The sequence below is a fragment of the Stylophora pistillata genome, chromosome 10 (genome assembly GCF_964205215.1).
Source record: "Stylophora pistillata chromosome 10, jaStyPist1.2, whole genome shotgun sequence".
Classification (NCBI taxonomy): domain Eukaryota; kingdom Metazoa; phylum Cnidaria; class Anthozoa; order Scleractinia; family Pocilloporidae; genus Stylophora; species Stylophora pistillata.
This window is the reverse complement of record NC_142528.1, coordinates 18,582,923-18,606,500: the sequence shown is the minus strand read 5'-3', so window position 1 is coordinate 18,606,500 and position 23,578 is coordinate 18,582,923. Positions and strand designations below refer to the sequence as shown.

At 38.0% G+C, this 23,578-nt stretch overlaps 2 protein-coding genes across 6 annotated transcripts in view; one reads left to right on the top strand and one right to left on the bottom strand.

Annotated features, from left to right (window-relative positions):
• LOC111321883 (eukaryotic elongation factor 2 kinase) overlaps nucleotides 1-9,951 on the bottom strand; it is a 28,102-nt gene extending 18,151 nt beyond the window's left edge. The window contains exons 1-3 of one of the 2 annotated variants that reach the window (XM_022924873.2): nucleotides 9,816-9,951; nucleotides 6,512-6,989; nucleotides 2,983-3,020 (exon numbers count right to left, since the gene is read on the bottom strand). In XM_022924873.2, coding sequence (XP_022780608.2) covers nucleotides 2,983-3,020; nucleotides 6,512-6,904 — 431 coding nt within the window. In that variant the 5' untranslated portion in view covers nucleotides 6,905-6,989; nucleotides 9,816-9,951. Of the gene's footprint in view, nucleotides 1-2,982; nucleotides 3,021-6,511; nucleotides 6,990-8,642; nucleotides 8,662-9,815 lie in introns of those variants that run through there. The other variant, XM_022924875.2, reaches the window with a different exon arrangement.
• Nucleotides 9,938-23,102, top strand: LOC111321885 (alpha-L-iduronidase). 4 transcript variants are annotated; one of them, XM_022924876.2, is made up of 9 exons: nucleotides 9,938-10,574; nucleotides 12,242-12,450; nucleotides 12,892-13,158; nucleotides 14,962-15,011; nucleotides 15,212-15,695; nucleotides 17,232-17,357; nucleotides 20,676-20,746; nucleotides 21,584-21,696; nucleotides 22,284-23,102. In XM_022924876.2, exons 1-9 carry the CDS (start codon nucleotides 10,100-10,102, stop codon nucleotides 22,388-22,390), a joined length of 1,902 nt encoding a protein of 633 aa, XP_022780611.1. In that variant the 5' UTR covers nucleotides 9,938-10,099; the 3' UTR covers nucleotides 22,391-23,102. The 4 variants fall into 4 exon arrangements, with proteins under 4 accessions (XP_022780611.1, XP_088592166.1, XP_088592167.1 ...); XM_088736042.1 differs by lacking the exon at nucleotides 9,938-10,574 and adding an exon at nucleotides 11,382-11,895; XM_088736040.1 differs by lacking the exons at nucleotides 21,584-21,696; nucleotides 22,284-23,102 and adding an exon at nucleotides 21,387-21,570.
• The last annotated feature ends 476 nt before the right edge of the window (nucleotides 23,103-23,578 follow it).

Here is a 23,578-nt window from a genome sequence, read left to right as displayed (position 1 = left end):
TTTTTTGTTATTAATATTTGACACTGATTTTTTCAGATACATATATAATTAACAACAAGAAACCGAGCAACTTCAGAATACCCGGCCACTTTTGAGCATTACTAAAATCGATTGCTCCTAGCTGTGCTCCCAAAGTCATTAAATGAGGAAATGCCCAAATAGTCCCCCATTCCCACAATGAAAAAATTATTGAAGGAGAAGCCAGTAAAACTAGTGCTCCCAAAGTCCCAAACTCCCGCAGTCAAAGAATAATTAACAGAGATCGATAAACTGGTGCTTCTGCAGTCCTGCACTCTCACAGTCCAAAAATAATTGATGGAGAGATCGTTAAACTAGTGCCCCGCAGTCTCGCAGTCAAAGAATAATTAATGGAGAGATTGTTAAAGTAGTGCTCCCGCAGTCCTGCAGTCAAAGAATAATTAATAGAGAGGTTAATGAAACTAGTACTCCCGTAGTCACGCACTACCACTTTGTACAGTCTGGTAAAAAAAAAATGGGAAATTGTCTGATCGAGAGTTAACAACTGAAAGTATGTTATTAGAAAAATGGGATTGCAGTTTGTTTTTACTTAATTTCAAAAATTGATACTGGGACTTGTTGTAAATAAAGATTGAATCCAAATAATGTATAATTACCAGTTCCTGGATATCCCACAAAGATGGTGAAGATGTTGAGTGGCTGATTGTGGGTTAAGGTTTTCACTGTTGCTTGATTTGAGGCCAGAACAAATGCCATTGAGGTTAACAGAGATGGAGTGAAGTATCCTTCACAGCTACCCACTGACATCGCCTTGTTTTTGATGAAGTCATAAACTTCTGGAGTTTCAAACAGTAGGTCATAAGGTAACTGCACATCATTTAGTCGTTTTTGAAGATTAACCTAACTTTGATCGTTCTGTTTACCGAGTTTTGAGAGCACGAACACTGCGAAGATAGTTGAGAGAAACTCTACTGACTATGATTTAGAGAAGACTTGGAATAAAATGAAAGCATTGTAAACGTGTTATTCGTAGTTCAGCACACTACAATTGTAATCAATGAAAAGCCACGCTTGCAGTTCAAAAGACTTGTTGCATTGATGTTGATTTGAAAAAAAAAAAACAAAGAAAGTTTTATACAAGCACACATGGGAAAACATACATTTTGAATGCTAATTACTACTCTATTCAGAAATATAGAAGGGTGTAATGTAAACCAGGAATCAATTAGAGTGAATGGAAAGGTAGGAGTAGGAAGACCTTATCCCAAAGGAGATTAACTGCAATTGCATAAATGCGCGCATTTATTTTACCTTGGCATTGCTAGAAATATGGAAGATAAAGGAATTCAAGTTGCCATAGGACTGAAAAGGCAGAAGCAAACCAATACGGGTTGTAAAAGTACACCAGAAGTCCCAAAAAAAGATTGTGGAACCCAATGCGGTGTATCACTGAAAGGCAGTTATAGGCACAACAATAAACACCAAAAGTGGCGATACGACGACGTAATAAAGCTTATGCTGGATAAACAGTTGCTGATCCATTGGTTAATGACTGAAGGACTGGTAGCAAAGGGGCGCTTGTGTCCAATATGTGGCCTTGAGATGAGTTTGACAACATGTGATGACCGATCTGATGGCTTGAAGTGGGTATGTAGAAGGCAAGATAACAGAAAGAGACAATATTGGTGGGTTTTTTTTTGCAGTTACATTTTGTATTCTCAACTCAGTCTGATACATATTTTATTCTACTTATAGATGACCTAATCAGCAATTCCATTATTAATTTTGGTTTACTAAAGAAAGAAGAATATACATTTGTCGGTTTACTAGCCCGTGAAGTCAAAATGCTCAGTGATTTAATATTGAATTATGCTCAGAATGCTGTAGCAGCTATTTCATTCGGCGACTGCGGGACTGCAGGAGCATCTATTTAGAGATGCATATAAGTGGCCGGGTATTCTGAAGTTTAGCACAAGAAACTGTCTTCAAATTTATTGGATCAACTTGTGCAATGCAATGTAATTTGCAATTTGTATTAAAGATTAAAGATATCACTCAACAGAAGTGGACAGAAATGATCCTAATACAATTGTTTTGGTAAATAGTAAAGAAAAGGATGACACATTTCTGTTCAACTCATTGTGCAGCATTTTGCTTGTTTGTTTTTAGGAAAAAGTGCCATTTTGCAATTATAACTTAGTAGGAGTCTACTGGCATTCTATCACAATTCCTGTTATCTGATCAGCTGTGCTACTACTCACAATCTGTTCCACTCTAGATAGTGATTCACCAAACATTGTGTGGTTGTACACAAATAAAATGAAACCATGATCCTGAGTGTAGATCTATTTTAAATTCTGAACCACTCTTCCTAATATTAATTTTTGTCATTCAGCAATTTTGGTAAATGTGGCTAAATGTAATTTAGGCAAGGTTAAATTTTGAGCCAATGCAGTCAGCGGTCTCCTTCCCAAGCGTATGTGATCTGCGGGGTGACCGCAGGGGCCTTTGCTTATCGTGTGACTTATGTTGCATCTCATGCTGGCATTTTGAGCTGATCTTTGTGGATCTATCGCTTATAGCGAATCTTTGCGGATTCTGGCTCCCAGCCCGTCCCTCCCCTTTCTGTGCATTGGTAAGTGAGGTCAGGTGAGTATGTTCCACTGAATTCTTTCAGTGTGACAGTGCCAGTTGGTGGCTGCATGCAAGGGTGGTTCCCACTCGCAGGGTTGCCATGGATACCTCCTTGCTATGCCTGAAGCAATCAGGCTCCCGTCCGACCTTTAAGGCACCAGTTCCCAAGCTCATCTATTGGTGATGAGTTTAATATCTTATGATTGAGAAAAAACTAGAAATCATTTGAATTTTTTTTGCAGCAGTTCTGACCACAGCCTGATTTCCATGTATCAGAAAATTATGTCTGTAATACCTTTGAAACAAAGATCAGAAATCAGTCAGCAATGCAAACTGTTAATGACAATAATATCATTCAACTGTACTTACAGTCTGAAGCACTCCCTCATGGCTCCTTGATCAAATGGCTACAGGAAGAGAGTAAATACATCACTTCAAAAGAAACATGTCAGCTTAAAAATCAAGAAGTTATTGAGAAGTTAATTGTATTGGGGAGGGGGGGGGGGGCTCAGAGGTCTCAGTATTCAACACATCAGTTGCTTGTTAATTTATGAATGGTTCATTTCTTTTCCTTAATTAGTTACAACATTTGCAGGATATTTCATTGCAATTTTCCAAATGAAGTATTTTTTAACATCATACTTCATTTTCACTTGGTAGGACCTCTTACTGTCTAAATTCACCTTGAGCCTAAAGCAGTTGACCCAGTGTTTGAATAGGTGCTTTAAGTCAGTTTTGTTGGGTTGCAAGAGACTACTCAGTATTAGAGTCATAATTAAATGTATTATGCAAGCTTTCCCGTTGGCCCGTTCGCTCAAGAATGAATCTGCTCTCTTCTTTGACTATGTCTGTGAACGTAAAGCTGATGTGTTTGCAATAACCAAGACTTGGCTTTCGGTTAATGACTCGGCGGTGTGCAAGGAGATTACGTCTGCTGGATATAATTTTGTTCATTGCCCGAGGAGCGATCGTGTGGGTGGTGGCATTGGTCTCTTATTCAGGGATGGCATTCATGTTTCGAATATTTCTTCTGGTTCCAAGTCATCTTTTGAATTTGCAGAATATTTATTATTTAATGAGTCTTTGCGGTTTAGACTTGTCATCATTTATCGACCACCTTATTCTTCGTCCCATCCTATTACTATATCCACATTTCTGGACGAGTTTGCAGTCTACCTTGAATCAATCATCTTGATGTCTGAGCCACTTTGTTTGATTGGCGACTTCAACGTTCATGTCAATGATCGTAGTGATTCTTCTGCTTGTTGTTTCCATGAGCTACTGGAGTCCATGTCCTTAACTCAGCATGTAACTGTACCAACACATGATCAGGGTCACACATTGGATCTGGTAATTACCCGGAATTCTGACAGTTTCATCTGCGGGGCTCCATTCACCAACTCCCCTATCTCGGATCATTTACCTGTGGTCTGTTCATTGAGAGTGGCGAAGCCGCCCTCGTCTGTTTCTTCTGTTTCATTCAGGAAAATAAGTGCTATTGATACCGCCGCCTTCAACCACGATATTATTGACAGCGACTTGTTTCATCGACTGTCTGACAACCTTGGAGAGCTTGTCTTGCAATTTCATAATACTTTACAAGCGTTGTTGGATTGTCATGCACCTGTCAAGACAAAACAAATTCGCGCTCGACCCTCTGCTCCATGGATGACTGATGAAATTAGGTGTACAAAACAGAAAAAACGAAAGGCAGAAAGGTGTTGGCAAGCTTCGAAATCACCCACTAATTTGGCTCTTTTTCATTCCCAGAGAAATCGTGTGACATATTTGATGAATAAAGCTTGTCAAGAGTATTACAGGAATTTAATAGATGATATGGGTAATGACCAAAGAAAGTTGTTTAAGGCCAGCAGGTCTCTTCTGAATCTCGCTGAGGGTCCTACTTTCCCTCCATGCACAGACTTTCAAGTTCTGGCGACTAATTTTGGTGAGTTCTTTGCTCAGAAGATTGCTGGAATAAAGTCCATGATCTCAGACACTGCTCCCCAATCTTGATCTAGCACCCTACCTGCTGAATTGGTTACTGATGCGTCATTTTCAGAATTCGAACTTTTATCGACAAATGATGTACAAGCAATTATTTTGTCATCTGCTAAGAAGTCCTGTCTTCTTGATCCAATTCCAACTACATTACTTGTTGATCATCTTAATGTACTCCTACCTACGATTACAAGAATGATTAACCTATCGCTGAGTACAGGTCATTTCCCTGACTATTGGAAACTTGCGATAGTGCAACCACTTCTCATGAAGGCTGGTCTTGATATTGTTCTTAAGAACTACAGACCAGTGAGCAACCTACAGTACATCTCAAAGATAGTTGAGACTGTTGTTGCTAAGCAGCTGTACAAGCATTTGTCTTCGAATAACCTGCTTCCAGTGTATCAATCGGCGTACCGCCTTCACCACAGTGCTGAAACCGCTCTGCTAAAGGTTGTAAACAATATTCTACTCAATATGGATAAACAACGGGTGATTTTACTATTTCTCCTTGATCTTAGTGCCACTTTTGATACTGTGGATCATGGCATGCTGCTACGACGATTAGAAAACTCCTTTGGTATCCAAGGCAATGTCCTCTCATGGTTTCGATCTTACCTCTCTGGTCGTTCTCAGTGCATTTCGGTACACAGTGCACTTTCAAGAAGATTCAGTTTGTTTGGATTGTGGTGTACTGCAGGGATCTTGTCTGGGCCCTCTTTTATTCACACTCTACACTAGTAGATTGTTTCAGATTGTTCAATCGCATTTGCCTGACGTTCACTGTTTTGCAGATGATACTCAATTATATATTTCTTTTCGTCCCAATGACACTATTGATGAGTCTTCTGCCCTAAATGCTTTGGAGTCCTGTGTTGATGATATTCACTCATGGATGTTAACTGACAGTCTAAAGCTCAAAGATGTTAAGTCTGAATTTTTGGTCATAGGAACACCTCAGCAGTTGGCTAATTTAAAGTTAATACTCATTGTATATGGGTGGGTAATTGCAGTGTCTCAGCAGTCTCCTCTGCTAGAAACCTCGGTTCTTGGTTTGACACAAAATTATCAATGGCTACCCACATATTAACAAAATTGTCTAGCTCTTGTTTTTATTATCTCTATAATATTCGGCATTTATGGAAGTACCTCTCTAGACGGTGCACTGAGACTCTGATGCATGCATTTGTGTCATCTAGGATTGACTTTTGTAACAGTATTTTGTATGGTATTCCTGACTATCATTTAAATACGCTTCAAAGAATACAGAATGCTGCTGCTAGACTGGTTTGTCAGCAGAGTAGATACTGCCATATTAAACCTTTACTTTTTGATTTACACTGGCTACCAGTTAAATTTCAAATTGTTTTAAAATTCTTTTAATTACTTTTAAGGTTCTTAAAGGTTTGGCACCTACATATCTAGCCTCTTTAATTTCCATGAAGTCACCTTCACGGTATAATCTTAGGAGTTCTCGTGATAACCTCCTCCTTAGTTATCCTAAAAAGTTGTCTAAAGTAACTATTGGTGATCGCTCCTTCATGTATGCTGCACCAAAACTTTGGAACGCACTTCTTCTGGAAATTAGGTCTGAAAACACTGTTGCTGGCTTCAAGTCTAAACTTAAGACACATTTATTTCATGCTGCGTTTTCATAGCCTGCCTAATATTAATTACTTCATTTTATTTTATATGTTAATTATTCTATATATTGTGATCCTAACCTATTTAGTATTGTTCATGCGCATTTGAGCATATCCACATGGAATTTGCGCACTACAAATGCTGTATTATTATTATTTTCCATCTCTTGGCCATTAGCTATAAGTATGACTATGGAGATGACTGAGAACTACATACCGTAAACAACAATTCATTTAATGTAAACAAGACTCACCAGTAATTCCATTTTGACTCTCACTTCATCTTGTACCCAGTTTTTCTTCATTGCATTATACCGATGTCTAACGGCAACTTCTGTAGGGCATGAGTCATCAATATGAAATTTTTCCCAAGGATCAGGTAAACTTTTTGCTTTTTTAAGAGCATTCTTCCAGCTTAAGTGGCGGTGCTGTTTGTGGTGGAGAACACTTTGACCTTGAAGATCATCAGCAGTACCCTCTTTACTGTTAAGATTAATTTCTCTGTTAGGGGGCATTTCATCATCCATCAATAATCCAATTTCATCATTCCATTCATCTGTTGTTTCTTGTCCTACATGTCCACATCTTCCAGACTCAGGGTCAGTTGTTCTGCCATTGTAATTGCTTACACCCTGCAGACTCTCCATAGTAGACCTCCTCTCCTTTACTTTACAAAACCTTCTTTGAAGAATTTACCATGCTTGACTACTGGCAATATCAGGATTATATTTTCTGAGAAATTGAAAAAAAGAAAATAATTATCTTACTTTAAATTTCCTGAAGTCAATATTTTTTGAGTAGGTAACTTGTATGTAAAAAAGTCACCAATTGACATGATAAGGCTGGTGATGAGAGTTTTAAAGAAAAAATCTACAAACTTCTGCTAATTATTTAGGGTCAATGTTAGAGGTACAAATAAAGACTTGACATGAATTCCCCAAAACCCTATTAGTCATGAAAATCCAGAAAAAATCAAATCTAACATCTCTGTAACAGAGTTTGTGTTGTATTCTCTTTTGACGAATCTAGCTGCATGTTGCTAAACTGCTTCAACTACATCAATCTGATCTTGCTGTTAGGGATCCCACACAGCTATGGTGAACTCCAGATTTGTTCTGACAATGGTAACATATACAAAACACTTTGTACTCTCCGAACAAGGGTATGGGTTATGTTTAACAAATCCAGGTGACTTATTGGCCTTATTTATAATATTACTAACATAAGAGTTCCATCACTGGTTGGCATAATTCTCAGGTAGGGATGCCTCATCATAGAGAATATCTTCTGACCACAGGGGGTCCATACAATCTGTTTGTGTAGCCAACTGTTGTTTTATAGTGAATGTACCAGATTTACCGTTTGCCTCACCTATAGTGATATATTGCTGACTATGTACATAAATCATTGATAAATAAACATTGAATTACTTTACCTGTGGTGTATAGTTGTCCTTTGGCCTCAAAAATGTTTTTTTGAGCGATTTTGAATAAGTCTGATTTTGTCAAAATGTAATGCATAAAAGAAAGACAAGGGTGGAAGCCTTGTTTTGAAAGGGTTCAAGCGCCCAAGCGATTTCCCCCCCGAAAATTGCATCGCTCCGCTTTCAAACTTCACAGCGTTGAGGTCAAAAGATGCACGATTCTCCTCGTACCTTCCAATCGAAAATCCATCCAAACGGACCGGAGCTAGCCCTTGAAGAAAATCAAAATCCCACAGTATTTGAGCGCCTGGAATGCATAGCAAGATTCTCACGTGCCAGCCAGACACCGTCACGCTGATTGCCCTTTTCTGATTGGACGACATTATTTTGAATAGGACGACGTTATTTTGAATTCGTCAATCAGGATGACTATATACACCACAGGTAAAGTAATTCAACGTTTATTTATCAATGATTTAGGTACATAGTCAGCAATATATCCCTATAGGTGAGGCAAACGGTAAATCTGGTACATTCACTATAAAACAACAGTCGCGGCTACACAAACAGATTGTATGGGCCCCCTGTGTTCTGACCATCAATGAAGTAATCATACGTATTTAATACCGCAGTTCAAAATATATGAACTTCATATATTCATTGTATCTGATTTATCATCACGGGTTTATTACGAATCAACTTAACGGCCTGCTCCTAGTTGGCTTGTTAGCTCAATTTGGTAGAGCGCTGCACTAGTATCGCAGAGGTCAGTGGTTCAAATCCTGTACAGGCCTGATTTGTTTCAGGTCTGATTTTCGCTATTGCATAAATAGCGCTATCTACTGTGAAGGATCGTGCATCATACGTATTTAATACCACAGTTCAAAATATATGAACTTCATATATTCATTGTAAATGAAGTAATCTGTCAATAGAGATTCCTTATTTTGTGATAACCTTACTGTGTAGCATTTGATCACAATCAACTGCATTTGCCATGTTTTGGCCCACGAAGTTAACTTCTCAACATCATTTTGCAAGATGGCACAGTCATTCACAGAATCAATAGGCCATTTTACAGTTGTGTACTTAGTTGCCAAGCCTTTGATTCAGAGTGAGGCTAAAGATGACCTTGTTGTGATAGAGACCTGTATCTAGTTAGCATGATAACAAAGTGATTTACATTTGAAAGGCAGCAAGGTTTGTATCATAACAAGGTCATCTCTAGCCTCACTCCTGTTCAAAGGCTTGGCAACCAAGCACACAACTGTAAAATGGACTATTTAACAATTGGTTCATGCTTTAGCGTGCACTATCGAGTTATGGAGCACGCGGGAAGTTTGGAGAGCACGAAAGAAGCATAAGAGTTGCCCGAGGCGATAGCCGAGGGCAACTCTAGCTTCATGAGTGCTCTCCAAACTTCCCACGTGCTCCATAACTCGATAGTGCACGCTAAAGCATGAACCAATTGTTAAATAGTCCATTTTACAGTTGTGTGCTTGGTTGCCAAGCCTTTGAACAGGAGTGAGGCTAGAGATGACCTTGTTATGATACAAACCTTGCTGCCTTTCAAATGTAAATCACTTTGTTATCATGCTAACTAGATACAGGTCTCTATAGTTTCTTTTTTTTTCTCTTTTTCTTGATGGTCCATCTCAGTAGTAGAGGGTCCTCGACTACTTTATGGGCCATCCTTAGGGCATCATCGCTACCTTAAAGGTTTGCTACCTTTAGAAAAAGGGGGGTAAATGTCAAGTTATTCAAAGGCAGTTCAGACCAATAACTACCAACGAAGCAAGTTAACGGTATACGGCTAACGGTTCAAAATCGTGAGGACAGATTATAGTCTGAAGGCTCGTCAAAAGATCTGGAAAACGGTGGTATTAGACCCAATGAAAAGTTTGAATTATTTCCCTTTTTTACACACAGCAAAATAAGAATTCGAAAGCAATCACGAAAAAGTTCAAGTTTCGGCAAGATTTCTGCATGACTACTTACGTGTACTTCATTATGCATACAGCTAAATGCATGGATGAAAGAAAACAATGGCAAAAAATGGATTGCCTTTAGGACTAGTAGGCTCCGCTTTAGAACAGTTTAGGGTTATACGGAAATCTTTCCCACTTATTTCTCACCTCTTAAATCCTTTAGACCTTTCCTTCACAAGATGTCAAAGTGTTGATTTTAAGACTTGCAATTCCAATGGATCAAACGAAAGGATAGCTGGGGAACGACCGATCAGACCAAGCAGATCTGCTAATGGGATCGTTCATCTAAGAAAGGAGACTGGGTTCAAGTATTAAACATTGCTTTCCAGACCTCACTCTAGCTTGAATTCGGTCAACATCCTAACGTGACAACTAACGTGATCGTGACAAGCAAACTACTCGGTATGATTACGACCTAGGCCTGAGAAATAATGTTTCTTAAAGGACTAGTTTATGTTGTATTGGCTCTGCTGGGAAATGGAGCGAAAACTGAAACTTTCAGAGGACATTCAGTTGTAGACGCAAACAAAGTTATTGGTCCATTGGAGCACTTCTGGGAGAGCACGGGCTTCTGTCCACCAGACCCTCATCAAGACTTCTATAAGTTCTTCTTTGCAAATGACGAGCTCCAGAACTTGGCATATGTTGGATCTGTACCGAATAGTGGTATAAAGCAAGTGCGAATTCACTGGCTGCTAGACCTGGTTTCCATGAAGCTGGAAAATGATAAATTTGTCTATAATTTCACATTTCTTGACAAGGCAATACAGCTGCTTATTGATAATGACTTGAAACCTGGCTTTGAACTGATGGGAAATCCATCAAATTTCTTTTCAGATTTCGATGATATTGTACAAGTCTATGCATGGAAAAACCTCATAGAAAGTTTGGGTAAACATCTTATGGGTAAGTATTCGGAAATAGAATGTGGCAGGTTCCTGTGCTTCCAAGGCCTTCAAACCCCGACTGTATTTATGACAAGATAATTAATTTTGGTGATATCAACTGAGTTGATGAAACCAAGTTGTGGTCAGTCATTGTGGTAAATAACACTTTAAAAGAGAAATGTTGCTGTTTGTCTCACAATGTGGTCAGTTTGGATGTGGATCATCAGACCTTTGAACTGCATACTGCTAGTCTTCTTCGTATACACGGTATAATTATTCTGTTGTGCTCAGCTGTGATTGGATAGAAATTCCAGGGCTGTGATTAGTGCATCTTTGGATCAAGTTGCCTCTGTGGTCCGCTGTTGCATGACTCTCTTGCTGTTGTATTTTTTGATTGTCGGTAGACCGGCAGACCCATGCAAGAGAGAATCAGGGAACTTGACATGGATATGTCACTCACTAACATACAGACCTCCACCATTTCAGAGCATGCCCACAACAACTGGACACCACCCACTTAGGAGCAAAGTAAAGACTATTGATAGTGATCCCTATTTCAACACAAGCACAGTGAAAGAGGCAATTCATACAAGACTTCACCCTAAGATGCAGGGACAGTGGAATTGAAATCCTAAAAACAGACTTTAGAAAAACACTATATCATTACCTGAAGAAAACTAGCAGTGTGCAGGTGAAACGTCGCAATCTACATCCTAAGTGACTACAGGGAAGCAGGGATGGCATAGTGGTTACAGCTCTCGCCTCCCACCAATGTGGCCTGGGTTCGATTCCTGGACCCAACACCATAAGTGGGTGGAGTTTGTGTCAGTTCTCTTCTCTGCTTCGAGGGTTTTCTTTAGGTTCTGCGGTTTTCCTGTCCCTCACCAAAAACCAACATACAGCTGATTCCAGCTGGCTGTAAGCTGTGCTCCAAGATCACACATGGACCGTGAAGCGGCTGCCAGAGGCGCCATTGTAACCTTTCGGTTCAACCTTGTTGAGCTGAATCGTTGCTGTACTTTGCGACAGCGATTAGCAGTGACAATTATTATTATTATTATTATTATTATTATTATTATTATTATTATTGTTATCATGAGACAAATGATTATATTTCTTTTTTGATATTAAGGCCTTACAATAACCAACCTTTCTGCACAAAACAGTCCTAACAGGGTTGTAAACCTTGAGAATATATATATTTTTTATCTTGATCCCATAGTCTAGAGAATGACAGCTTTGTAAAGGAATGAGATTCTCCCGAGTACTTATTTATTGCCAGGTATCAAAAGAAATATCACAAACATTGGGTTGTTTCCAAGATAGTCATGGTATACAAAGTATGTGAATGAAGTTTTCATCATAGAGACAGCATCATGTCCCAATTCACCTCCATTTTTACTCTTCTTATTCAATTTTTGAAATGCAAGGGTCTTGTAGATGGTTTTTAGGATTAATTTTTGGAACTAGGAAGTCTAACCACCAAGAATTTTCTTCTTAGTGAAACATGGTAGCTGAGTCTATTCTCACTGGTTGATTGTTGGCTTAACATCCTGACTGAAAAATGATTGATAACCTGCATGTGTACTTTGAAACTCATGACAAAGCTTCCTCTGCTAGACTTGATGAAGATGAGTTTTTATTGTACGAGTAATATGTGATGCATATCTTGTTCTTTTATGGCAGAGGTATTTGGGTTAGAGGAAATTTCTCACTGGAACTTTGAGTCATGGAATGAACCAGAGAATAAACACCATTTTGATGGTCTTCATGTCTCCACTAAAGGATACCTCATGTATTATGATGCTTGTTCTGAAGGACTTAAGATGGCCCATCCATCTTTACGACTAGGAGGGCCTGCCACAGGGTCCCCAGACACACACCCAATATTTTGGGTAATTATCTTTAAGTGAAACCTTCAAATAGTAGGGCTTTTTGAATAGATATCATTTTGATAGCAAATGGTGGTTTGATTTCTTTTCTGCCCTGTTTTTTGTGAGGTTAACTCCTTCTTTAAACTAAATTTGCTTTGCAGCATATAACATAATCAGAGAGCATATTGCATAATCAGGAAGTGTAGTTATTTGCAATATATTTTATTCTACTGGATACAAGGTAATGAGAGAATGCATAAGCTATATTTGGACTTCCACAGTCTGAAGATTTGGCTTCAAAATGTGGGAGGGATGACCTCTGACTTTTTATGTTTTAGTTCACTGGATGATGTGTGTTTGGATAATGCATTATTATGATACCTGACTTGCAGCTGATAGACAAAGCAGAAATAATTGACTTGTTTAATATTTGATTTGGTCTTCTTTGGTCTTGTTTTACAGTCTCTACTACAACACTGCAACAATGGTACTAACTTTTTTACTGGGCAAAGAGGAGTTAGACTAGATTTTATTTCTTTTCACATCAAAGGGCAAGGACACTCTTTAACTATTTTACATAATGAAACAGTGGTACTTGAGAAAATTGCTAGACTGATTCCAAAATACATAACCACACCAATATACAATGATGAAGGTGACCCTTTGGTTGGTTGGAATTTAGCTGAAGAGTGGAGGGCAGATGCAACATATGCTGCAATTGTTGTCAAGGTGAGAAACCCAGGGACACATCCTGATCTCCCCCAAAAGCTCATTGCCTCCTTTGTAAATTTTGTTAAGTCCTTAGCTGACTCAGCAGAGGTTTTATCTAAAATCTAAATTGGTGTCTGTATTATCAGTGAAAAAGGTGAAAAGCCTCTTTCATTACTTTACAGCATTTACAGCATAGTCAGGCTTCAAAAGAAAATGCAATGTATTGCTCATTAATCATCGACGTAATAAGCTTAATTCTACATGTATTTTTATTGGTTCCTATGCCTAGATATATTTATCTCCATTAACAACATCATGTTCTTAAAATATTAAAGACAGATTCCATGTTACATTAGACCACAGAAGACATGGAAATGTGCTAAGAACAATTCAGTGGCACACTCAACTGTGCACTCTGCACCACAGAACAGATTCATGGCAACATGGAATCTATTTGTTAAGCTGTGTGTGCTAATTTCTAATTTTATAGCCACCATCCGTCCAAGTTATTCATTTTTCTTGCTATAAGTTAAAATACACGAGATGTATCATGCTATTTGTCAAGTAAACATTGTGTATACTTGTTATTTTAAATGATCTTTTAATTTAATTTCTATTTCTGTTTTGAGGCTCAGGCTTTCTATTTTTAGTGCATGAAATTATTACTGGTTTGACTTATCCTTTAGTTAATCAAACTTTGTGCTTGAAATATGGCAGTTTCTCTTGGACAATAAGGTTACAGTGGTACTCCTTGTTACCTATAACCCTACATCATTTCATTTGAATTTAAGATTTTTGTATTTGAAAAAAAGTGTCAAGATCATTCAATACAAGCCAATCCTCCAGAGCGGAAGGTCAAGGGTTCAAGCCCTAGACTGGACCAACTCAGGGTCTTAAAATAACTGGGGAGAATGTTCTGCCTTTGCTATGATATCTGCAAATGGTTAGACATTCTAGTCTTCTCAGATAATGACGAAAAACCATAGGCCCCATCTCCTGCATCTTCTCTGTACTGGTTAGCAGGGGACGTTGAAGAACCCACGTTCTTATCGCAAAGAGTAGGGAACATAGCTCGCAATGTTGTGGTCTAGCCTATTTACTGAAAATTGTAATGTACATTTGATCGTAATCAATCAATCAATCAGTAATCTTTATTTATACACAACAGGTATTTAAATGCGTATGATGCACGATCCTCACAGTAAAGAGCGCTATTTATGCAATAGCGAAAATCAGACCTAAAAAAAAAAAAAAGGCCTGTACGGGATTCGAACCACTGACCTCTGCGATATTAGTGCAGCAATACTAGTGCAGCAATACTAGTTCAGTGATACTAGTGCAGAGATACTAGCGCTGCACTAGTATCGCACAGGTCAGTGGTTCGAATCCCGTACAGGCCTGATTTTTTTCAGGTCTGATTTTCCCTATTGCATAAATAGCACTCTTTACTGCGAGGACCGTGCATCATACGTATCTATAACCGCAGTTCAAAATATATGAACTTCATATAATTATTCATCGTATAAGTATTTAAAGCGACACTTCGCTTGTGGGGTCATGTCTAAATAATGAAGTAAGATAACTAATGAATTAGAGAATAAATAGGATATACACCAGCTAAAATCCAATCATATCCAAATGTTAATTTGTGCAATATTAAATTATTATTATTATTAGACTTCATGTAGTTCTTAGGTTAAGCAGTCCATTAACTGTGATTTAAGAGAATCTATTAATCCCACTGAGGTGGTAATGTCAGAGTAAATCCAAGTTATAAGCTAAAGAAGAATGGAGCTCAACTCATTCTTACAATATTTGCAGATTCTGGTGCAACATCAGGACTGGTTGTTAAAGAGTAATTTCAGCATCAGGTTTGTGATTGGTGATACTGAAAGTAATTTATGACAGTACTTAGTAAGATAATTAAATATAATGATAATTACAAAAAAGTGGTGATATCTTCAGGTTTGTCCTTGATTCAATCATTCCTCCAGTGTCATGCCTGGTCAGATTTAAGTGTAATGGAACAACCTTTACCTGTTATGATAAATCTGTTTGATTTCTTGTTTAGGTATAACCTTCTTAGCAATGATAATGGATTTATCAGTTATCCACCAGTCCACTTCCGTCAACGCACACTATTGGCAAGATTTCAAATGAATCATTCTCATCCACGGAAGGTTGAATTCGTCAAGAAACCAATTCTTAGTGTTATGGGGTTGTTAGCATTGCTAGGAAATCAGCAAATCAAAGTTTCTTCTTTTGGAGAAAATGAAGACTGTGGAATAGTAGCCAGTATTTTGAGGCCTCAAAGACACTGCAATACCAATGATTGGGAACTGGCAGCTGTGTTTTACAACAGCAATGATACATCTGGAAGAACTTCCGTCTCAGAAGTAAACTTAACTGTTTTGAACTTGCCGCCAAGGCAAGATGTAGCATTTGTTTTATTTAAACTGGATAATGAACATGGAAATCCATTTCAAATATGGAAGAAGATGGGCTCTCCAATGTTTCCCTCTGATGAACAATTTTATACACTCCGTCTTCATCAGGTAACCTCACTAGTGTTGGAAATTGTTGTGTCATTATCAAATATTCTTAGGGAAGAGCAGGTTCATGACCAGTATAGTCACTCAACAAAACCAACAACAAGTTTTAAATCCATAGAATGAAAGAAGAAGTGTCACTTAAATGGTCAAGGTCATTTTTAAAGGCATGAAATTGTGACCGCTGTACTATTGATTTTAGATACCCACGAATATCTAAAAACTCCTAACAAAAACAAACATGAAAATCCTAAATGGCTAAAATAACAAAGCTACAAATATGTCTGATATACACCTGAACCAGTCAATTAGACTGGATGTGGATGTGGCCAAAGCCCAGGTGAGGGGAGGGTAGGTTTGGGACTCCTCAGCCTATTGTAGTTTGCTCGTGTTGATGGAAAGGGCTTTCTAGCTTATTTTGACAAGTCACTGTTTTGCCTGACTGGCAGTCAGGCTTATGCTGTGGGGCTGCTCAGTAATTGGGCTAAAATGGAGGGTGGTTGAGTGTCAAAAGCATTATATCCAGGAGGGGGTTCTTGCAAATGTCTACCTGCTGAGTATTTTTGCTTGAAGGTGGGTAATTTGGCCTTCAAGCCAGCCTGGCCAATGAAAATGAAGGGTTTGACATCAATTTGTGGGAAGACAATGGACCTTCCTTCTTGAGGGTGGGCTGTTGACAGCCCTGTCTCTAAAACTCTGTGGTGGGGAGGTTATCCTTTGGTCTTGTCAACCAATTGTAATTTGCTTTTCATTCAAAAGAGGATTCCTTAGGAAAGACTGTTGTAGCTTGCCTTTTTTTACCCACTGTTTTGTGTGATTGGCAGTCAACCCTTCCTGCTGTAGAACTGCTGAATGTTATAAGCAGTGGGCCTGGTAAGGGTCACAATTGACACTGCAACATTTTCTGGATTTTTTGTATTACTAAGTTTTTTTCAAGGCAAGCTCAGCCAGCCTGACCTAAAAAATGCAGGGGCTTTACATCAAGTATGGCACGTGTAAGCAACTCACAGATGGGCTTACTTGAGGTTGGCTCGCTAACAGTTCAGGGGTGGGAAGGGTAGGTTTTGGACTAGTCAGTCAAGGGGGTTTACTTTGTGGATAAAAGTGGCCTCTAGGCTTCATGGGAGCACTATATTTAGCTTATTGTTTTCTAGGGCTGCCTCCCATGATTAGCTGGTGGGCTAGATTGCTGTAGTTGAGGAATTTTTATTTTCCAAAGTTTGGGCCTTGGGAAAGCACTTTGAGTTTGTTGTTCCCTTTGGTATGGGTTAGAGTTAGGGCTTAGGTGAATCCACTGAATTGCATCTGCCACATCCAAGGTTGTTTATGTCAACATGTAACCAACTGAACATTTCCTGGCATAGGCCCCAAAGGTCATTGCTCTGAAATCAAACTTGCAATGTGGTTATCATGAAACTTTTAAAAAAACACACACACCAGTTCAATATTAATTAAACAGGATCGGTTAAGCACCTTATTTGAACATACCTTCTTTGATGTGTGTGTTTATTTAAAGCTGTTCTTATTAATTTTGATCCACAGGAACCCATTAGAAGTCTAGGTCCAAGCATAGTCTCTTCCAGCACATTAAACCTTCATCTAACCCTTCCTCTCCCAGGAGTAAGTTTGTTACATGCTTGTGCAAAGACTGTCTCAGCCCCTCCAAAGGTGAGATACAATACTGACAATAATGTCATAGTATTTACAGTTTAGTCAGAGCTATTTAAACAAAACTAAACAATGAGATAGATGTATAGTATAATCTAGCCAATCTTAGCCATGCAAAGCATGACCTTGCATTAATTTCAGCGGTAGCATTGAAAGTTTTTGATGAATGAAATGTTCTTAAAATGTGATCTTTACATGGGGTACCAGTGGTATTTATTCAAAACTACTCTCATAAATAACTACTTTTATTATGGTCAAATTTCCTTGCAGTTCATGACACCCCACGCTCTAACTTAACATAAAACTGAGGTAGAATGATGGGTGTTACGAAAACTAAGACCCCGAAAACTAAAACCTAAAACCCAAGACCCCGAAAACTAAGACACCGAAAACTAATACCCCAAAAACTAAGATCCCCCGTCTTTTCATTGATTTTCACTTTTCTGGTGGGTCTTAGTTTTCATAATTACAAAAGCTCATTATGAATACCAAGACCCCATCTTATTTTACTTGTTTATCAGTTATTTCATTTTAATAAATAGAATATGTTGAAATGTAAAAAGCAAATAATAGACAGAAATTAACACCCCATCTTTTCAATGATTTATCACTTCTCCGGTGGGTCTTACTTTTTGTAATTATGGAACCTTATTACGAAAACTAAGACCCCATCTCATTTTTCTTGTTATCCATTTTTATTTTTGAAGGTGAGTGGGAGAGTTTATACCTCATCTTGATTCGTTGCTTTTCTGGTTGGATCGAAGAACCTGGTTGCTTTAAGATTTAAGTGGGATTTTCTATAAGCCTTTCCTTGCGTTTCAAAGTATTTTCTCGCGCGACGGGCAATTCTTAAATTTCCTCCCAGACACTGAGCTATTTTTAGAATTGTTTTGAATCGTTCTACAAGATGCAAAAATCATGGAAGTTGAGGAAATTTTTTTAAATGGAACAGTTCAGACTTAATCAGGGTTTGCACACTTTAATAATAAGTAGTGTCGTTAGTAAGGTACGTTTTAGCGTACAGGATGGTTTGAAAATGTTTAATGCAGTTGTTGTTGTTGTTCAGTTGTTGTTCAGTCCCATAGACCTTATTCACAAATGGTGGTCGTTTCCCTATTTTTCATATGAATGACCTCGTAAACATGTGCAAATGATAACAAATGAGGCTGCGAGAACAAAATTCCATGTGGATAAAATTGACCATCATTTTTTAACAGGGTATAATGAATGGCTAATAGTTGACTTTTAAATAATCAAAACAAAAACAATGTAGGTTCATCAGAATGAGCCTATTCAAAGAATCTTTAACTTAACAGCTGTTGATATTTATGGTAATTTCTGCAAATATTCCTGTTCCATTTAAAAAATTTCCTCAAGTTCCATGATTTTTGCATCTGGTAGAATGATTCAAAACATTTGCAAAACAGTTCTAAAATAGCTCAGTGTCTGGGAGGAAATTTAAGAATCACCCATCGCGTGAGAAAATACTTCGAAACGCAAGGAAAGGTTTATAGAAAATCCCACTTAATCTTACAGAAACCAGGTTCTTCGATCCAACCGGAAACAACAAATCAAGATGATGTATAAACTCTCCCGCTCACCTTCAAAAAAAATGGATAAACAAGAAAAATGAGATGGGGTCTTAGTTTTCATAATGAGGTTTTGTAAGTACGAAAACTAAGACCCACCAGAAAAGTGATAAACCATTGAAAAGACGGGGTGTTAATTGCTGTCTATTATTCGCTTTTTACATTTCAACATATTTATTTATTAAACTAAAATACAACTGAGAAACAAGAAAAAGAAGATGTGGTCTTGGTTTTCGTAATGAGCTTTCATAATTATGAAAACTAAGACCCACCGGAAAAATGAAAATCAATGAAAAGACGGGGATCTTAGTTTTCAGGGTCTTAGTTTTCATAACACCCGTAGAATGATAAATGTGTGAAATAGCTCCCTAACAGTGCATATTTATTAACTACATATTAATTTTATTGTGCTGATCTATTTAATCAGTAAGAGAAATAACAGATTCAAGAGGTTTTTTGGAGGCTAGATTACAAATTGAATACATATAGCAAGAAGAGGTCAGTGATACATGAAGGCACACACAACTGAGCTGAATGTTCTAAATGTTCTCAAAAGCAACAAGTGCATTCTCTCAAACTAATGAAAATAATGCTGAATTTTTATTAACATAGTGAAACCCTATTTTATACTTTTGCTTCCAAAACTGGCCAGTTCTTATTACTGTCTTCTTACTTGTCTCATCATAGGAGAGTGGAAGCCCATACACTCCCCAACTTCTAAAAGTTTTCACATTGTGTATTCATGAAAGGAGACCAACTAAGAAGCAAAATTGTTAATTAAAGCTGCACCCTCCTTAATAGATATTAATGGTATGATAATATGACTTTATTGTCTTCAGTGTACCTTCAGGGTTTTATTGTTTCCTTACTACCAGGCTAATAATAAATTGATAGTCTGATAGGCTAAGGTTTAGATACATGCAGGGGGCATCTAGACTGGCCTCTATCAGTATTTTATTCCAGCATCCATAGGAGGAGTTCTTGAGGTAGTAATTGTTCCATGAAGTCTTCACTCCCACCCCCAGATGGGATTAGATAGATAATAATCTTTAGACAGGGTGCGTTCTCACAGAAGTGGTTTTCAGAACGGCCCTGTAACTGCCCACCCAAACCACCACAGGGAGGACATCCATCACACAGTAATCTCATGCGTGGGAAATTAACGTCTCCTACCCCAACCCTGCAGGAGACGGGACCTCCATTTATTCGTCCCTCTCCGAGAAGACTAGAATATCTAACCATTTCTTGATGTTAAAGAAAGGAAGCGTATTCTTCTCAGTTAATTCTAAGACCCTGAGTGTTGGTCCGGCCGGTATTGAACTCTCGACCTCCCGCACAGCAGTCCGGCGCTCTCCCAATTGAGCTAACCAGGCGGCGGTCTTTTATCATGGTCGGATTACCATGATAAAAGCTTGTGTATGAGCCACACCCCCAAGGTGCAACTGTGATTTTAAATTTTGACAAATTTTGACAAAAATATGCAGCTTTTGCACAATTAGCTTTCAAGGTATTTGATTAAATGGTCACAGGTATTAGTTGCAAATCAGACTCTCATTGGACTTGACTTCCACAGAATTCTCACTTGTTTGTTCAGCTTCACAGATTCAGCTTGATATTCCATCTTTTAATTATGTGTTATTATGTCAATACCTAATCTAAACAATTATATCTAACCATAATTAGTGGGGCTCTGTTGTCTTCTAATACTCTCCTTTGCTTTTCATGACAGGTTGAAGGAGTAAGACTCATTTCTGTTTCTCCTTATGAGGTTCTTGTGGTTTGGAAAGATGTACCATCAAGGTGAATAAATACCTTGCTGAGCTACAATCTGTGACAAAATAGTCGACACATCACCACCAAGATTGCAAAAACCCTGAAATAGTGACACCCTTAATTGTAGCACTTTCTCCTCTTGTGCAGTGTTGTTCTTTGTTTTCTGTGATTTTGCAACAATGAGGGGAGGAGATGTTGCTGTAATTTAAGGTTCATTTGAGATTTCCTATCTTACTACTTCCATAAAAGTGGGTATGTGACAGTGGTGGATCCAGACCTAGAGCTAATGGGGGGCTCATTTTTGTTTGTGTGTTCAGCTGCCAGCTTTTCCACCCTCTGTGTTTATTTTTTTACCCAAAATAAGGGCAGCCCAGGCCCCCTGTTTCCCTCTCCTAGATCCACCACTGCATGAATGTCTCAACTAATGTTGCCCAGATTGTGGCTGCTATGAAGGTCTTTTTTTGAGTAAAATTTAATTTGGACAGGCACCAATTTATTTTAAAATAGCACCTCTATTGGCCCTTACACCCTTACATCAGTATGCATATTCTCCATACTGCTCCCTATGCATTTCTTAAGGTACTGACGAGGAGAATTTGTTTAACAATCAAGAGCTCTTATTTGGTGACCATTTCCTTTATTCTTGTGACCTTTGTATCTGATTCAGGGGTGGTATTGCAAGGAGGAAATAGATGCTGGTCACTTGTAGAGGTTAGAGGGTTCATCAACACTAAAGGGCCTATGCTGAAGACACAAAATTATTATTATAATAAGTACATACAAGTAAGGCCTTATTCACCCAGACATAATCTTTGGCCAAACCTACTCATACAAATTTATTTACTTTTTGCTAAATGGTTGTAGATGCATTACTACCTTTGAAGTCTTGTACTCAGCAAAAAGTCCTGGTGGACCTTTTAAACGAGTCAATGAAGTTGATATTATCTTCACAAGTTTTCATCATTTGATGTCTCAAGGTAATAAGAACTACTGGTATCTATAACACATGTTGATATTTTTACAGTGTGATTTTCAACTAGTGTTGGAAGTAATTGAAGAATTTGTTGATTCTGCCTGACAATTCTCTGTAATTACTCTTACATTAAATGCAGTAAAACTTAAGTTAGTTAAGATCAAGGGGTATTAGTTCTAATATAGTGTGAGTTTTCATTTGTTTCTTGCATTGTTAATTTTTGCTTTGACTGACTGGTGCAATTTTGCTTGTCATGCCTCTATTAAACTAAACCCTAAAACTAATGTCAAAAAAGCTCCCACAATAAGTTGAAAATTATAGAAGGCATGCCATTATTAATTTCTCATGGATTTCTGTATCAAATGGATAGTCATTTTTGATCAACAGTGTCTTATTGAATGTGATTGGGGACTATTTACTTTTAATTGTCTACTATCATGTCGATTTATTTTGTTCCATGCAATTATTATGTGTCTGAGATCATTGTGGACTGCACTGCAGTGTTGTTCAAGATACTTAATAACTTTGAATGAACTGAACAACTTTGAATAAATTGTCTGAATGAATTTCAATAAACTGTTGATTTTGCAGATGACAGAAATAATGTACAAGGCTGGTATTCCATTGTGGCTGTGGATTACTGGGGAAGACACAGCCCAGGTTCAGTGCCAATCACACATAGCAAGAGAAAAGAATGATGTCATATTTACCATTTGAAAGTAAATGAATTTTGGAGCCCAAAAATTGTATTGCTATTCTTCTCAAATACTTACCTTAATACAAGTCTATTTAGCTCTGAAACTTTGTAGTAATCTTGTACATTATTTTTCATGACTAGTGTGTCACTTGGTTGAACAAGCTCAATACTGTTTTCATTTAAATAGTACCTCCAAATATTAAGTAATTTGTGACATTTGAGTGACATGGGAACGAATTAGTGAGAATTAATATTACGATGGCATGTTGAAGCGGTTCAAGTGGGATCATGAAAGTTTTGGATGACTTAAGCGTTTTGTGGGAAAATTAAGTCATTCTAGGTCAGTCAGTCTTATGTTTCACCTCTTTCTATTCTCTTAATTGATGTAATTTTGTTTTCCAACTCTGTGAAATATCACTATATTCATTGATTTTTCTGTGTGATTAGTAGTGAAGCCAGGTTAGTTACCTCTGCCATGGGATATCATGCTGCTTCATTAGATGAGGAATACATTCCACATATTTTTTGGCCACTTCTTAAGAGTTATTCTTCAGTGGTTTTTTCATACCTGGGCATAGCACAGGTTCCTTTTGTAGAACCCTTCAGTTTCAGTGTATGCATTAAGATTGTATTAGGATGTGTATGCTACAAGACTGGCTGACTCATCCCCAATAAATTTTCACACTGAATAACTTGTGTGAGTGCAGTCGGGATATGAGTGTTCTTGGTAAAGCATTTCTGGTATATTTAAGAAACAAAATTGTCATTTACTCTTATCGTGTTGAGATTACATTTACAAAGGGTCAAACTTATAAAGGGACAGACTTTCCCTCCTTGGCTGTATTTTTCACATTAGGACTTATTTCCAAATTTCTCACTTGTATTGAGTAGGAACAAACTGCACTTGTTTGGAAAAGAGGTCCTTTATGTTAGAGTGATAATATAATTATGTCACTATGTGATGATGACAGCCTTGAGGTTAAGTCCCCTGCATTTTCATTGGCTAGGCTGGCTTGAAGGCATCATACTCTTCAGGATTTTGGAACCCTCTAGAATCTCAAGCACCCTCCAACCACAGGGTATTCACCTACTAGCTGAGCTCTGCCAGGGCATGAACCTAACTGTCAGTCCTGCAACATAGTGGGCACGTTTTTGCAAATCCAAGCACACCATACACACACATAGTAAA